The sequence below is a fragment of the Salmo salar genome, chromosome 25 (assembly GCF_965601325.2).
Source record: "Salmo salar chromosome 25, fSalSal1, whole genome shotgun sequence".
Lineage (NCBI taxonomy): Eukaryota > Metazoa > Chordata > Actinopteri > Salmoniformes > Salmonidae > Salmo > Salmo salar.
The window spans coordinates 51,381,562-51,394,974 of NC_138315.1; the positions used below are offsets into that span (position 1 = coordinate 51,381,562).

The window sequence follows — 13,413 nt, forward strand, 5'->3', positions numbered from 1 at the left end:
AGCATGGTAGCATGGTCTAGGGGCTCTTAGGGCTGGTAACATGGTAACATGGTAGCATGGTCTAGGGGCTCTTAGGGCTGGTAACATGGTAGTATGGTCTAGGGGCTCTTAGGGCTGGTAACATGGTAGCATGGTCTAGGGGCTCTTAGGGCTGGTAACATGGTAGCATGGTCTAGGGGCTCTTAGGGCTGGAAGCATGGTAGCATGGTAGCATGGTCTAGGGGCTCTTAGGGCTGGTATCATGGTAGCATGGTCTAGGGGCTCTTAGGGCTGGTAGCATGGTAGTATGGTCTAGGGGCTCTTAGGGCTGGTAGCATGGTAGCATGGTCTAGGGGCTCTTAGGGCTGGTAACATGGTAACATGGTAGCATGGTCTAGGGGCTCTTAGGGCTGGTAACATGGTAGTATGGTCTAGGGGCTCTTAGGGCTGGTAACATGGTAGCATGCTCTAGGGGCTCTTAGGGCTGGTAACATGGTAGCATGGTCTAGGGGCTCTTAGGGCTGGTAACATGGTAGCATGGTAGCATGGTCTAGGGGCTCTTTAAACATAGAATTTAAGGAAAATACATTTGTAGACCAGTTTAAATGTTTATATGAAATGAAGGCAAGTTGTTTCCTTGGCATCAGACCGCAAGATGCTTCAGAGGGTAATACGTATGGGCCAGTACATCACCGGGACCAAGCTTCCTGCCATCCAGGACCTCTATACCAGGCGGTGTAAGAGAAAGGCCCTAAAACTTGTCAAAGACTCCAGCCCCCCAAGTCATAGACTTTTCTTTCTGCTACCGTACGGCAAGCGGTACCGATGCACCAATTCTGGAAGCAACAAGACCCTGAACAGCTTCTACCCTCCAAGACATAAGACTGCTGAATAGTTAGTTCAATAGTTAAACCAAATAGCTACCCGGACTATCTGCATTGACCCTTTCTGCACTCTGTTGACTCATCAGATACAGACTGCTGTTACAGTTTATTATCTATCCTGTTGCCTAGTTACTTTATCCCTACCTATATGTACATATTTACCTCAATTACCTCATAGCCCTGCACATCTCCTCTGTACTGGAACTTCGTATCTATACAGCCAAGTTATCTTAACTCATTGTGCATATATTTATTCCTCATGTTATAATTTCTCTACTATTTCTCTATTTTCCTTCTCTCTGCAAGGGGCCTGTAATTAAACATTTCACTGTTAGTCTACACCTTTTGTTTAAGAAGCACTTGACAAATATAATATTATAATCATTATCGTATGTAGTAATAGTAATCTGACCCTACAGCGTGATCCATGCTAGAAACGGTTACAGAACAGACAGCTGATTATGCAGTGCTGTTTCTCATGCCAATGCCTACAGTATCACTCCTGTACAATCCCAGAGGTTAGGAAAGGAGGAGGGAGGATGGCACGGGCAGAGAAACAGAGGGAAGAGAGAGGGAAGAGAGAGACAGAGGGAAGGGAGAGGGAAGAGAGAGAGAGAGGGAAGGGAGAGAGGGAAGAGAGAGAGAGAGAAAGAGAGGGCAGAGAGACAGAGGGAAGAGAGAGAGGGAAGAGAGAGAGGGGGGGAAGAAAGAGGGAATAGAGAGAGAGGGAAGAGATAGAGAGAGAGAGGGAAGAGAGGGAAGAGAGAGAGAGGGAAGAGAGAGAGAGGGAAGAGAGAGGGAAGAGAGAGGGAAGAGAGAGGGAAGAGAGAGGGAAGAGAGAGGGAAGAGAGAGGGAAAAGAGAGGGAAGAGAGAGGGAAGGGAGAGAGAGGGAAGAGGGAAGAGAGAGTGAAAAGAGAGAGGTCAGAGAGAGAGAGGGAAGAGAGAGAGGTCAGAGAGAGAGGTCAGAGAAGAGAGGATCTTGTGGAAGAGAGAGTGGACAAAGTAGGAGAGGAAGTGTCTCCTCTCTCACAGCCTGGAGGTAAAGTTCTCAGGGAACACCCCTTTGACAGCGCTCTCTTTATTCTGGATCCAGTCTCCCTCCTTCATTCCCATCAGCCAGCCCTCATCCTGCAACACACACACACACACACACACAACAGTGTGGATATACAGGTAATTGCTAAAGTAAAGGAAACACCAACATAAAGCATCTTAAGAGGGCATTGGGCCACCACAATAGCTTCAATTGTGTACCTTTGTTTAACTAGGCAAGTCAGTTAAGAACACATTTTTATTTTCAATGATGGCCTAGGAACAGTGGGTTAACTGCCTTGTTCGGGGGCAGAAAGACAGATTTTTACCTTGTCAGCTCATGGATTCGATCTGGCAATCTTTCAGTTACTAGTCCAACTCTCTAACCACTGGGCTACCTGCTGCCCCAGTATAGATTCTTTAAGTGTCTGGAACTATTGGAGGGATGTGACATCATTCTTCCACGAGAAATTCCATAATTTGGTGTTTTGTTGACGGTGGTGGAAAAATGCTGTCTCAGGCGCAGCTCTACAATCTCCAATAAGTGTTCAATTGAGTTGAGATCTGGTGACTGAGACTGCCATGGCATGTTGTTTACATGCACTGAGTGTACAAAACATTAGGAACACCTTCCTAACATTGAGTTGCACCTAGGGCTGTAGTTGTTCTACAAAAGTTGGGCTGTATGTTTTTATTTTTAATACATTGTAAGGCTGCATGATGTGACTAATTAAAAAAGTTGATTGATTGGAATGAGCTCTGCTTTGTTGTTTTTTTGCGCAGGCTGTACACACTTCATCAGTCTCTCATTCACAATTTGACAAGCACTTGATAATGCCTCGAATTTCACGGTGGCATCCCCTTTGTGGCCATAATTCCCCCTAAAAAATACATGCCTTTTGCGGGCCCTGAGTGCTGCGTTGTGCCCTTCTCCCTGAGTGTGCTGCAGCAATCCAAAGTGTTTCTCACTCTCACGTGATCGGGTCTTTCTCACAGGCTACAAGTGAAGACAGACACATCGGTGGACGCAACTGCGAGCGTCCTTACCCAATTCCAAGGTGCATATTGAAGATATTGGAAGAACTGTCCACATTTACTTTTTGTCAACCAATAAGATGAGTAGGCATAACGAACAGCAAAATCACTAGCCTATGTCAACCTACTATCCCCCGTAGTATAAAAGTTAACCAATTCTATTCTGTGCGAGAAATAAATATTCCAAACACAGTCTGGGACAGTTGTAGGATGCGATAGATCCCAAATTAATACAACCACTAGCATAAAAAAAAAACATTTTCTACAGAATGTAGCTGACGCAACAGATCAGAACATTTAGCTTAAAATGTTGATAAACTATTAGGCTATTTCTTCACATTATAAGCGCAGCAATGCGCACATGGTGGTAGGATATAAGCGTAACTGTTCCATTAGCGGGAAAACACCATTGTCAAAAGTGACTGCAAATGTAATTATGCATCTAATGATTTTATTATAACGGTGCATTTTTATGGTGAAAATTATTTTCCCCAAACTTGAAACTCACACGCTGCTTATATATGTAGTTAGGATCTACACCCCTTGTAAAGTGGATTAATGTGCTTCATTTTAAGAAGTGATTTGGCCACTTTAGTTGTGATAACAAACCTTATCAAAACATATAGGCCTATAGGCTAGGCTCAATGAGGTGCGCGACTATGATTCGAATAAGTCGCAAAAAATAAAAAGGCATTGTTTCTAATGCTGGGCATCATTCACAAGTGATTATATATAATTCACAAGTGATAGTCTAATATTTTCACACATCACACTATTCTTGATTTAATCTTGTCTTAACATATACTAAATAATATATGTGTGACATTTGTTTTGATTTAAAATGGACCATTATCATGCACCCGTCTCGAAACAGGGCCAGTGGGAAAAAAATTATGTAATCTATGCACAACTTGTTTGGGATAGGGGGCAGTATTTTCACGTTCGGATGAAAAGCGTGCCCAGAGTAAACTGCCTGCTACTCGGGCCCAGAGTCAAATATTTGCATATTATTAGTAGATTTGGATAGAAAACACTCTGATGTTTCTAAAACTGTTTGAATGATGTCTGTGAGTATAACAGAACTCATATGGCAGGCAAAAACCTGAGAAAAATCCAACCAGGAAGTGGGAAATCTGAGGTTTGCAGTTTTTCAAGTGATTGCCTATCCAAACTACAGTGTCTGTGGGGTCATTTTGCACTTCCTAAGGCTTCCACTAGATGTCAACAGTCTTTAGAACCTTGTTTCATGCTTCTACTGTTACTGGGGAGAGAATAAGAGCTGACTCAACAAGTGGACTGCCTGAGACCAATGAGTTGTTTACTGCGCAGTCACGCAGGCGTGCCGTTCCTTGTTTTTCCTCTGTAATGCATACGCTATTGTCCGGTTGGAATACTATCGAATATTTATGATAAAAAGACCCTAAGAATTGATTGTAAACATCGTTTGACATGTTTCTACGAACGGTAATGGAACTTTTTGACTTTTCGTCTCGGGTTTTGCGCTCGCACATTTTGCCTTTGGATAGTGACCTGAACGCGCGAACAAAAGGAGGTATTTGGACAAAGATATGGAGTTTATCGAACAAAACGAACATTTCATGTGGAAGTGGGAGTCCTGGGAGTGCATTCCGACAAAGATCAGCAAAGGTAAGTGAAGATTTATAATAGTATTTCTCAGTTTTGTTGACTCCAGAACTTGGCGGGTAACTGTATAGCTTGCTTTGATGACTGAGCTCTGTACTCAGAATATTGAACAATGTGCTTTCGCCGTAAAGCTGTTTTGAAATCTGACACAGCGGTTGCATTAAGGAGAAGTGTATCTATAATTCTTTCAATAACAGTTGTAAATTTTATCAACGTTTATGATGAGTATTTTTGTAAATTGATGTGCTCATTCACCGGAAGTTTTGGAGGCAATACATTTTCTGAACATCACGCGCCAATGTAAAATGGGTTTTTTGGATATAAATATGAACTTTATCGAACAAAACATACATGTATTGTGTAACATTGAGTCCTTGGAGTTCTAACACCTCGACGGTAGGGTTCTAACACCTCGACGCTGGGGTTCTAACACCTCGACGCTGGGGTTCTAACACCTCGACGCTGGGGTTCTAACACCTCGACGGTGGGGTTCTAACACCTCGACGCTGTGGTTCTAACACCTCGACGCAGTGGTTCTAACGCCTCGATGCAGTGGTTCTAACGCCTCGATGCAGTGGTTCTAACGCCTCGACGCTGGGGTTCTAACACGTCGACGCTGGGGTTCTAACACGTCGACGCTGGGGTTCTAACACCTCGACGCTGGGGTTCTAACACCTCGACGCTGGGGTTCTAACACCTCGATGCTGGCTGAAGCTTTCCTCATATTGTTAACACTTTACAGATCTGTTGGGTTTTTAGGACCAAGGAGGTGGGTTAAGATGAGATGACTTGGGCTTGTACTGACCTGTTCTTCTGGGTTGTCGAAGGCCACAACCAGCACTATGTCTCCAGCCTTCATCTCCAGCTCATCCGAGTCATTAGCTGCATAGTCATGCATGGTGGTCACCTGAACATGATGAAGAAAATAGTACTATTCAGTGTCATATCATTCCCTACTTGGAAATAATAGATACATATTAGACTACGTAGAATTTATTCACATATCATCATCATCCCCACTCACTTTAAAGAGGAATCCTGGAGGCATCTCTACCTCTGAAGTCCCATTGGTCGCTACTGTTGTGATAGCAGGAGTCTTGAAGAAGAAATATATCAAACATGTAAATATGCAATACCACACATCGACTCAGTAGCTACTGCATGTAGGACATGAGAGCTCTACTACCCAACCTGTGCCCGACATTATTCATCGGGTTAGAGCCAGGTAGGGCCTGTTGTCTCATCAATAACTAGGATACAGGTAGGGCCCTGCTGTCCCATCAATAACTAGGATACGGGTAGGGCCTGCTGTCTCATCAATAACTAGGATACGGGCAGGGCCTGCTGTCTCATCAATAGCTAGGATACAGGCAGGGCTGCTGTCTCATCAATAACTAGGATACAGGCAGGGCCTGCTGTCTCATCAATAACTAGGATACGGGCAGGGCCTGTTGTCTCATCAATAACTAGGATACGGTATGGCCTGCTGTCTCATCAATAGCTAGGATACGGACAGGGCCTGCTGTCTCATCAATAGCTAGGATACGGACAGGGCCTGCTGTCTCATCAATAACTAGGATATGGGTAGGGCCTGCTGTCTCATCAATAACTAGGGATGGGCAGGGCCTGCTGTCTCATCAATAACTAGGATACAGGTATGGCCTGCTGTCTCATCAATAACTAGGATATGGACAGGGCCTGCTGTCTCATCAATAACTAGGATATGGGTAGGGCCTGCTGTCTCATCAATAACTAGGATATGGGCAGGGCCTGCTGTCTCATCAATAACTAGGATATGGGTAGGGCCTGTTGTCTCATCAATAACTAGGATACGGGCAGGGCCTGTTGTCTCATCAATAACTAGGATACGGGCAGGGCCTGTTGTCTCATCAATAACTAGGATACAGGTATGGCTTGGGTATCACTAAATTGACCACTAACATTTTAAATCTGAGTCATTTGTTCGTGTTCTGCTGCTGCAGTATAGTCATATCTGACTAAAATCATAACATGGTGTCAGAAGTGCTTCAACCTCGTCAAATATAGAGACAGATAACTTCACAGAAAATAATTCTGTTCCTTAAGTTTTCTCCGAGTTTAGAGCAAGGGGTTGGGCAACTCCAGTCCTCGAGGGCCTGATTGGCGACACGAGTTTTGCCCCAGGTCCCCAGCTAACACACCTGACTCCAATAATCACCTAATCATGATCTTCAGTTTACAATGCAATTAGTCTAATTAAATCAGCTGTGTTTGCTAGGGATGGAGGGAAAAGTGTAACACCAATCAGGCCTTGGAGGACTGGAGTTGCCCACCCCCTGGTTTAGACTGATGGAAAGTAGCTAACAGCTAACAGCTAACTGCTCTCTCACGTCTCTTCACTGAGCAGAGCAGCCCAAGCGGAGCCGTTGCTATGGTTACTCACAGACTCAGAGACGCCATGAGCAGAGTGCATGCAGAGCGAGCTGAAGCGCAGGGTGAGCTAGTGACAGACGGAGACGGGCAGCTAATGAGCAGCTCTGGTTTCGGGCAGGTTCTTTAATTTGGCAGAAGCAATTGGGCCTGGTTAGGCTGGGTAAGGCCTGAATGTTGATGGCATGGGAGGGCTCGTGCTTTTCAATGGATGTCCGTGGGGGGGGCTCTGAGAACAATCAATCCATCAATTCATAAATATAATCAACTAATCACTCAATCACCAATGAATCAATCAATCAATCAATCAATCAATCAACCTAACAACCAATCTTACCAGCCAACAATATCAATCAAGGTGAAACTTACCTCCTCTGCTGCTGTGGCTGTCGGTGTATGTGCTTCAGCAGCTGCTGTGGGCGTGTCAGCCTGTTGGGAGTGGGAGAGAGGAGGAACAGTCACAAACAGCACATCAGGACCGACACTAAAATACACCCCAGTCTATCTATCAACCCCCCTGTTACAGACAGGCGATGCTGAAAGACTGGGATCCATTTTTTATTTAGAATGGAGCTGGAGAAACAAGATCCACAGCGATCTATTTACCTAACCAGGAAGTCCCGTTGAGGTCAGAAGACCTTGTTTTCTGAAAGAATACCTGTCACTCTGTCTACTACCACTGGGAAGAACCAGACAGAACCAGACAGAACCAGTGAGCTTCGCCATCATGTGTCTACAACTACAGTATCCTCCATCCTGTCCTGCTAGACCACCAGATCGGTGTTGTAGCCGATGCATCCACCCAGCTCCAGATGCATCCTACTCTTTCCATCGTACCTGGGGCATCCCCTCCTCCTCCTCATCATCCCAGCCAGCAGCCTCAGACTCGGCCACGGCAGCGGAAGCAGCGGCATCGGCAACACCATCGTCCCCCCAGGAGTCATCCACCCTCACAGGCAGAGAGCCATCGTCATCCCAGCCTGCCGTGGCGGCAGATATAACGTCATCCCCAAAGCCAGCAGCACGCACCGGCAGGGTACCGTCATCATCCCAGCCAGCAGCACGCACCGGCAGGGTACCGTCATCATCCCAGCCAGCAGCACGCACCGGCAGGGTACCGTCATCATCCCAGCCCTGGGGCTCCTCTGGTGGAGCAGGAGTTTCCTCAGGCTAGGTAGGGGCGAGGGGCGGGATGTAGGCGGGGGGGGCAATTTAAATGGGCAGAATAGGGCATGGCCATTGGCATTAGGAAACCCATTGGAAGCCATACAGAAGTTTTTTTCGGGCCAGGTTTTCCATGGCAATGGGCAGGGGCGAGGGGTAGGGGCGAGGGGTAGGGGCGAGGGGTAGGGGCGAGGGGTAGGGGCGAGGGGCAGGGGCGAGGGGTAGGGGCGAGGGGCAGGGGCGAGGGGCAGGGGCGAGGGGCAGGGGCGAGGGGCAGGGCCGAGGGGCAGGGGCGAGGGGCAGGGGCGAGGGGCAGGGGCGAGGGGTAGGGGCGAGGGGTAGGGGCGAGGGGCAGGGGCGAGGGGTAGGGGCGAGGGGCAGGGGCGAGGGGCAGGGGCGAGGGGTAGGGGCGAGGGGCAGGGGCGAGGGGTAGGGGCGAGGGGCAGGGGCGAGGGGTAGGGGCGAGGGGTAGGGGCGAGGGGTAGGGGCGAGGGAGTAAGGGAAGAGAGAGAGTAGGGAGTAGGGTGAGAGTGTATATGGGGGGTAGGGGTAGGAGCGAGGGTATAGGGGGTATGGGGTAGGGGAGAGGGGGTAGGGGAAAGAGAGTAAGTGTATAGGGGGTATGGGCGAGGGGCAGGGGTGAGGGGTAGGGGCGAGGGTATAGGGGGTAGGGGCGAGGGGGCAGGGGAGAGAGAGTAGGGTGCGAGGGTATATGGGGTTGGGGCGAGGGGTAGGAGTGAGGGTATAGGGGGTAGGAGCGAGGGGTAGGAGTGAGTGTATAGGGGTGAGAGGCGAGGGGTAGGAGTGAGGGTATAGGGGGTAGGGGCGAGGGTATAGGGGGTAGGGGCGAGGGGTAGAAGTGAGGGTATAGGGGGTAGAGGCGAGGGGTAGGAGTGAGGATATAGGAGGTAGGGGCGAGGGGGTAGGAGCGAGGGTATAGGGGGTAGGGGCGAGGGGTAGGAGTGAGGGTATAGGGGGTAGGGGCAAGGGGTAGGAGTGAGGGTATAGGGGGTAGAGGCGAGGGGTAGGAGTGAGGATATAGGGGGTAGGGGCGAGGGGTAGGAGTGAGGATATAGGGGGTAGGGGCGAGGGGCGAGGGGCGAGGGAATAGGGGCAGATAAAATGGGGTACAATGGGGCCATAGGATACCATAGGAAGCAATAGTGGCCAAGCAACGGGTCAGGCCAGGGTTTCCAAGGCAATGAGCCAATTATCAGGGATAATATAAATGCAAGAAATGAATAACAATTAATTGAATTAATTAATTGAAAAAATAAAAAGATTGAGAAGTGAGGGATGTGGCGAAAAAGTGAAAACACCAATTAAAAAAGATCATTAGGCTTTGTACAACTGACTAGGTATCCCCCTTTCCCTTTCCCTCCAGATCAATAGGTTTTAGATCATTAGGCTTTGTACAACTGACTAGGTATCCCCCTTTCCCTTTCCCTCCAGATCAATAGGTTTTAGATCATTAGGCTTTGTACAACTGACTAGGTATCCCCCTTTCCCTTTCCCTCCAGATCAATAGGTTTTAGATCATTAGGCTTTGTACAACTGACTAGGTATCCCCCTTTCCCTTTCCCTCCAGATCAATAGGTTTTAGATCATTAGGCTTTGTACAACTGACTAGGTATCCCCCTTTCCCTTTCCCTCCAGATCAATAGGTTTTAGATCATTAGGCTGTTATAGAGTTGGCATGATGATGGCACAAACAGACTGGCATTCAGGCTACCAGGTAACATCTTGCTCTATATCCCTCCTTTTGTTGTAGGTTCTATTATTTTTTACAGCTGAGGAGATTAGATTTTAGTCACGGCATGAAAGCAAACCTGAAAACTCTCGAAAGCACTATTTTATTATTCTGAGAGTATCATGCTAGACAGTCCCATGCCCGTTACATCAGCTAGACAGTCCCATGCCCGTTACATCAGCTAGACAGTCCCATGCCTGTTACATCAGCTAGACAGTCCCATGCCTGTTACATCAGCTAGACAGTCCCATGCCTGTTACATCAGCTAGACAGTCCCATGCCTGTTACATCAGTTAGACAGTCCCATGCCCGTTACATCAGCTAGACAGTCCCATGCCCGTTACATCAGCTAGACAGTCCCATGCCTGTTACATCAGCTAGACAGTCCCATGCCTGTTACATCAGCTAGACAGTCCCATGCCTGTTACATCAGCTAGACAGTCCCATGCCCGTTACATCAGCTAGACAGTCCCATGCCCGTTACATCAGCTAGACAGTCCCATGCCCGTTACATCAGCTAGACAGTCCCATGCCCGTTACATCAGCTAGACAGTCCCTGTTGGAGTGAATCTACGGCCAATGTGGAGTATGATCACCGTGCTTACCTCCCATGTGTCCCACGATATCGCCTTCAGGGGGCACAAAGAGAAAGGGAGAGAGAGAGAGAACATGGATAAACACACAACACTGAGATTGTCTGTTTAATCAGCCCATGCACTTCAATGTCATATAACAAAACAAACAGAAATGGTGAAAATGCTAACGAGTCAACGTTAGACGTGACAATGAATATCTCTCCATGTAGACGGAGCTCAGTCAGGGCTCTGAGCATGTGTCATACACATATTATAGGAGCTGATACCAATATGACAGAGCACACACTTGACATATTGCCTGCCTGGCCGTCTGACATACCGGGCCAACTGACAGACCGGGCAATCTGACAGACCGGGTAATCTGACAGACCGGGTAATCTGACAGACCGGGTAATCTGACAGACCGGGTAATCTGACAGACCGGGCCAACCAACCTGAGAGGCCGAGGACACGGCTGTGCCACCATGACTTGGTGCAGCCAGGGTGGTCAGGTCCATGTCCAACAGGTTGGCCCCTGCAGGGCTGTCAAACTGACAGGGGAAGGAAGGAGACGACACAAAACAGACAGTTAACAGGAGTAGGATGGTAGGATTAACAAGGGCCACACATTATGTGGAGTCGGGGTCCAATTGAATGGAGTCAATTCAGGAAGAAAAATAGAAATTCTAATTCATTCAATAATTGTTATTTTCAATAACTTGGCAGTAATCTGAAAAAGAGAAGCTATTTATTTAAGTCCCCAAAAAAGTATATATATTTTTTTATTTAAAATTCAGATAACTTCAATTCATTATTGACCCCAACCCTGGTGGATAGTCCTGATAAAAAAAACTATCAACAAAATATAAACACTTACAGTAAGGCATGGGTAGGCAACTAGATTTAGCCGCGGGCCCGATTTTTATCCGAGTGGATGGTCGGCGGACCGGAACATAATTCTAATCATTTACTTATCTATTATTTATTTGCTTATTATTATTATTTATCATTTATTTAGTACACCGCAAATGGACCACAACTAAGCCCAAAAAGAGATTGTATTTGAAAATAACAATCATTTTCTACCTTGATTACATTGAGACACCATCACATAGGTCTCGTTTCTTCGTGGCAAAACTTGGGAACAGATTTCCTAAATTAAACCTTGTGATTTTTCAGTCTTTTTAGAACAAAAAACGACAATCTCAAAACTTTTTTTGGGGGGGGGGTTGGGGCAAAAAAAACTTGCGGTACGGTTTTGGCTCCGGGCCGCCTGTTGCCGACCCCTGCAGTAAGGGGTTAGGCTAGGTTTAGGGTAGACTAAGGGTTAGGTCAAGGAGGTAGGTAACAGGTAACAGGTAACAGGCCGTACCTGTGTTGGGGAAGTAACACTGATGTTTGGAGCAGCAGCAGCATCAAACAGGTTAATGATGTTTTCTGGTTTCATGTCCCGACAGGGGCTGGATTCAGGCCGCGGCGGCATCGCTGGTCTCAGCTACACAACGTTATGACGGAGAGAAAAGACAGGTCAGAATATGGGTTTCATCATGGGTTGACAAGACAGCACAAACAGACATCGGACCAGGCTATAAACCTTTATAAACGCTCATAAATGTCAATAGATATTTGTAAATAACTACTTAAATGGTAATAATATTTACACCATCTATAAATAGTTTTATCAATGCTCATAAAGGTTTACCAAAACGTCTGCGTCTCTCCTGACAGTTGGTAATAGACTAGACAGAGCCAGCATGTGTGTCGATCTACATGTAGTGAGCACTGACAGGAGAGCCCATTGAAGAGTTTGAGAGGTTAACAGCTGAGATGGGTAAGGGCTTTTCAGAGAAGCACCTCCGACAGCTGTCTATAGGCATTTCTGGGGATTGTCCATGTGGTCTGGGACCACCGAGATTTCCTCGAACATGATATGCGTACCTCTCGGGATTTAGAACATTACATAGGGATTCTGTATGTGAAGATATGAAAGGAGAGAGTACTGTTCCATAATATGCTGTTAAATAGAACACTAGTGTAAATATCTAAACCACTGTATGAATAGAACACTAGTGTAAAGGAGGTACAATGGCTTACTAGAGAATTGATAAAGTAACAATGGGTGATACATACAGTGGCTTGCGAAAGTATTCACCCACTTGGCATTTTTCCTATTTTGTTACCTTACAACCTGGAATTAAAATAGATTTTTGGGAGGGGTATTTGTATAATCTGATTTACACAACATGCCTACCACTTTGAAGAAGAAATATATTTTTTTATTGTGAAACAAACAAGAAATAAGACAGAAAAACAGAAAACTTGAGGGTGCATAACTATTCACCCCCCAAAGTCAATACATTGTAGAGCCACCTTTTGCAGCAATTACAGCTGCAAGTCTCTTGGGGTATGTCTCTATAAGCTTGACACATCTAGCCACTGGGATTTTTGCCCATTCTTCAAGGCAAAACTGCTCCAGCTCCTTCAAGTTGGATGGGTTCTGCTGGTGTACAGCAATCTTTAAGTCATACCACATATTCTCAATTGGATTGAGGTCTGGGCTTTGACAAGGCCATTCCAAGACAATTAAATGTTTCCCGTTAAACCACTCAAGTGTTGTTTTAGCAGTATGCTTAGGGTCATTGTCCTGCTGGAAGGTGAACCTCCATCCCAGTCTCAAATCTCTGGAAGACTGAAACAGGTTTCCCTCAAGAATTTACCCGTTGTTGTCTTAGCTCTCCCGATCAACACCTGTGACTGCTTTATGCCTCTCTCTAATGTCAATATGCCTTGTCTACTGCTGTCTCGGCTAGTCCTTACTGTTTTGTTTCACTGTAGAGCCCTCAGTCCCGTTCACCTTGCCTTAGATAGCTCTTTTGTCCCACACATACTGTCACGCCCTGACCTGAGAGAGCCTTTTTTATGTCTCTATTTAGGTTTGGT

The 13,413-nt window shown here is 46.5% G+C and overlaps 1 protein-coding gene across 3 annotated transcripts in view; it reads right to left on the reverse strand.

Moving 5' to 3' along the window:
• Positions 1 to 709: 709 nt before the first annotated feature.
• LOC106586919 (myc box-dependent-interacting protein 1) overlaps positions 710 to 13,413 on the reverse strand; it is a 36,609-nt gene continuing 23,905 nt past the window's right edge. For 2 of the 3 annotated variants that reach the window (XM_082969207.1, XM_082969206.1), the window contains 7 exons: positions 11,846 to 11,968; positions 10,929 to 11,024; positions 10,504 to 10,527; positions 7,354 to 7,413; positions 5,600 to 5,671; positions 5,381 to 5,482; positions 710 to 1,992 (listed from right to left, as the gene is read on the reverse strand). In XM_082969207.1, coding sequence (XP_082825333.1) covers positions 1,891 to 1,992; positions 5,381 to 5,482; positions 5,600 to 5,671; positions 7,354 to 7,413; positions 10,504 to 10,527; positions 10,929 to 11,024; positions 11,846 to 11,968 — 579 coding nt within the window. In that variant the 3' untranslated portion in view covers positions 710 to 1,890. The remainder of the gene's footprint in view (positions 1,993 to 5,380; positions 5,483 to 5,599; positions 5,672 to 7,353; positions 7,414 to 10,503; positions 10,528 to 10,928; positions 11,025 to 11,845; positions 11,969 to 13,413) is intronic. The other variant, XM_082969208.1, reaches the window with a different exon arrangement.